Source organism: Sinocyclocheilus anshuiensis, unplaced genomic scaffold, assembly GCF_001515605.1.
Source record: "Sinocyclocheilus anshuiensis isolate Anshui unplaced genomic scaffold, SAMN03320099.WGS_v1.1 scaffold3935, whole genome shotgun sequence".
Lineage (NCBI taxonomy): Eukaryota > Metazoa > Chordata > Actinopteri > Cypriniformes > Cyprinidae > Sinocyclocheilus > Sinocyclocheilus anshuiensis.
The window spans coordinates 79350-82831 of NW_015557061.1; the positions used below are offsets into that span (position 1 = coordinate 79350).

The 3482-nt window shown below is 41.4% G+C and overlaps 1 protein-coding gene across 1 annotated transcript in view; it reads right to left on the bottom strand.

The window, feature by feature from the left end:
* Positions 1-3482, bottom strand: part of LOC107676488 (E3 ubiquitin-protein ligase TTC3) — a gene marked incomplete at its 5' end in the record, with an annotated part of 40955 nt that overhangs the window by 7671 nt on the left and 29802 nt on the right. Inside the window, 8 exons of the mRNA XM_016471043.1 lie at positions 1216-1371; positions 1447-1532; positions 1605-1661; positions 1751-1797; positions 1872-2144; positions 2270-2584; positions 3009-3142; positions 3230-3294. Of these exons, the coding sequence (XP_016326529.1) occupies positions 1216-1371; positions 1447-1532; positions 1605-1661; positions 1751-1797; positions 1872-2144; positions 2270-2584; positions 3009-3142; positions 3230-3294 (1133 nt within the window). The remainder of the gene's footprint in view (positions 1-1215; positions 1372-1446; positions 1533-1604; positions 1662-1750; positions 1798-1871; positions 2145-2269; positions 2585-3008; positions 3143-3229; positions 3295-3482) is intronic.

Genomic DNA, 3482 nt, shown 5'->3' on the forward strand with positions numbered 1-3482 from the left:
CTGGAAGTAGTAGGCATACTTTCTGCAGGTCCTTAAAACATCTTCAGTTAAATTGTTTACATTTAAGGCCAAGAAGACTCTTAAATGGTACAAAAAGTCTAAATTATAAGAGGTCTTTGGGGACGGAAAGACAAGAATTGCTATATGGATTAATATGACGATTAAACTTCAAAAGGCTATGATTTCACTGAATAAACTTGAGCACTGCAGTCAGCTTTGTGTACTGCGGTTACCGGGGAAACCACTGTATTTCTGCCGTTCTGAAAGCGCCTCCTGCTGGCAGAGAACGAATCTGCTTTTTCAATAAGCCCTTCTGCTATTTCTGCTACATATTTTTAAATGTGAACCAGCGGATCGACAAAAAAGCTAATGCATTATAAAAATCTAAACAATTAAGACACTAAGATATATTTATGTTATTTAATATAATAATTGATAATAATTGTTTAAATTAATATAATAACTGATACTTTTGACTCATCCCTTTTCTTAAAAATTGTTTAAAGGCTGAAATGTGAAGTGCAGATCTTAAAAAGGTCTTTAAAGGTCTTAAATTTGATTTTAAACATCCTGCAGATACCAGGTTATTTTATGGTACCATTTAGAATAACTTTGTTTTTTTGAATGAGCCCTTTTTAACTGTCCTCTTATGTTGTTTTGAGAATGTTCTGTAGGCCACTAATAAAAAAAGGACCTCTGTATATTTGTTTGTTGCAGATTTACAGAGATGTTTACATTGGCTTGTCAGGGGAATATTTCTGTCCACTGACAACAAAGTTTTCCTTCTGAATTAGCATAACTGCATAAGTTTTATAGTTAATAAAATCTTTAAAAACAAATTACATTAGTTATACTTTAATTTCCTTCAATAAAAAGGAAATGGAGTAAGACGGTGTAAAAGGTGTGTGGACGTGGATTAGTAATCTGGCCGCTTGGCAGAAAGGAGAAAAAATGCTTTGTTACTATTAAAGTTGCCCATCCCTGTTCTAGATCTACAGTAGCATCATGTTCACACAGCGCATCTGCACTCACTCCTGATCCTCTCAACATGAGCACAGGAGAGCTGTCAGTCAATACATGGGAAACTGCTGATACTTATATAAAAAAACTAACTATATTTACTTGTTTCTGATTACGTATCTCGCGCTACTTGTAATGCATTACCCCAACACCGGTCACAATCATGCGGAGAGCAGAAGCACAGGTGAGACGTACTCGTATAAACTCTCTTTAGTGGGGTCGGGGTTATTGTCCAGGATTCTCTGGTAGTGGCTCCGGTGTGCTGATCCGGCGTACTGCTCCTCAAACTCCTCCAGCTGCTCTCGCAGGTGTTCGGGAACGCTGAACGGATCCATGCTGCTCAGGAACATCCTGGAACATCACACGCACAACGTCACTGAAACTGACCCGCTTCACGTATGTGACACGCAACGGCTCTGAACTCACAAAGCATCTTCCTCAGAGAACAGCTCATCTTCCTCATCCTCATCCCTCGGATGTCCACCTCTCATTCCAGACAGCACAATAACAGACTGAAACACACAGACACACAGATGAGCATCAAGCACGCCGGGATCCTGTGCCGCGGCACTGACCACGCTCACCTTTAACTCCTTCTGCTTCTTCTTGCTATGCCTGCTTTTACTCTTAAACACTGAGCTCTGAAACACACACACACACACAGAAAGAGTCATCTACTCAAACTCAGACTAAGCACTTCAGAATGAACGCTTCAGAACGTGTCTCTTACCATGTGCTCGTCATCATCCGTCTTTTTAATGACTAAACAAACAGCGTCTAAAGACACAGAAACACAATAATTTATTTGAAAATTCCCTTCACATATAAAACACTTGTTCTGATTTACATACCGTCTTCAAAATATTGATCGAGAATGGAGTGACAGGAGTGATAGCGCTCTCGATTCGACTCTAGAGTCCAAATAAACAGACGCTTTTCTTTAGCTGGAGCCTGTCTTAAGTACTCCATTACAGTTAAACCGTCACGGTCAAATAACTCCGGAACGGTGCCGAACTTCTCGATGAGTGTCTCCTGCAGCGGTGCGAACGTGAGCAGAGGCTTCAGGTACAACTCCTCCAGATGAGAGCTGTAACGACTGACGAACGACTCCGCGGCTTTCAGACCTGACGGAGGAGACACACATCAGACTGATTAATGATGGACACTTGTACACAATATTCAGATTTCTGAAAACAGAGACGTTTAGTCAGAAGATGTGGAAGTGAACAGCTGTGTGAATGAAACGCACCAGCGTTATCGAGCTGCTGAGCCCACTGCTGCAGTTTGGGTTTGATATGAAGCGTCAGGCCAAGCGTTTCGATGAAGACTCGAGCCCAGACCCGGTTTCTGGACTCCAGCAGAAGATCCACCAGCTCCCACAGAGGTCCAGGGTCTCTACGGCTGTTTAACACGCTCTCATGTCCTTTACTCTCAAATAAATCCAGCCACGGCCGCAGATGCACCAAAAAGCAAGAAATATTCACTGACTCTTCTTTAAAAAGTCCTTTGTTATCATGAATTTGATGTAAAACACGGTCCACATAAATACAGTCTCTGGGTGTCTCTGCAGGAACGATAAGAACAGAGATACAGTGTTATTAACAGCGGTTCTCATCCAGGGGTCCCACCAGAGGGCCTCAGAAATTACTTAAAATAACTTAAATAAAACAAAATAAGCAATATAGTTCATCCAAAAATGAAACTTCTGTCATTTACTCGCTTGTTTCAAAGCTAACCGTTTGTGTCTCATTTTGAAAGTGTGATTTCTAGACCTTGAATCACGGGTGGAGGTTTGATTGTGGCATTGGTGGAGACGTAACGGCAGACAACAGATATTTAATTGTTTGATCAAAATTATTGCTAGGGATAATTTAGCAGTGGCTGATATTAGTAGGGAACATGTCATAGTGTCTCTACTAAACTCTGCACCCTAGCCTTGAAAAGTCCTAACTTCATAAGCATTATTATAATGATATGTATTTGGATACCTCTCTCTGCCGTCGGGTCTTTAGAGGCGTCCGCAGCCGATACTTCCTTTCTCTCTTGACAGGCAGAACGTGTCGCCAACTTGTGTTGTTTCCGCCAAAGCTTTCGTTCATTTTTAGACTTCAACTTCTTAATACTGTCGAGGTACAAAGAGAGAAGTCAGCGCCATCGACAGATGCAGCTAAAGTATGAAATACGATGCGTAAGACGCATTAAACGTCACCTTGTACATTGCTGCTTGATTCTCAATCGTCCAACAGGTTTGATTTTAGGAATAGATGTTTTAAACTGAGAGAAGAGGAGAGGTAAGCAATGTAAGCAAATGATACATCACTGTGAGTGTGTGTATGAGTGTGTGTGTGAGAGAGTGTGTGAGTGTGTGAGTGTATGAGTGTGTGTGAGAGTGAGAGAGAGTGTGAGTGTGTGTATGAGTGTGTGTGAGAGTGTGTGTGTGTGTGTGAGAGAGAGTGAGTGTG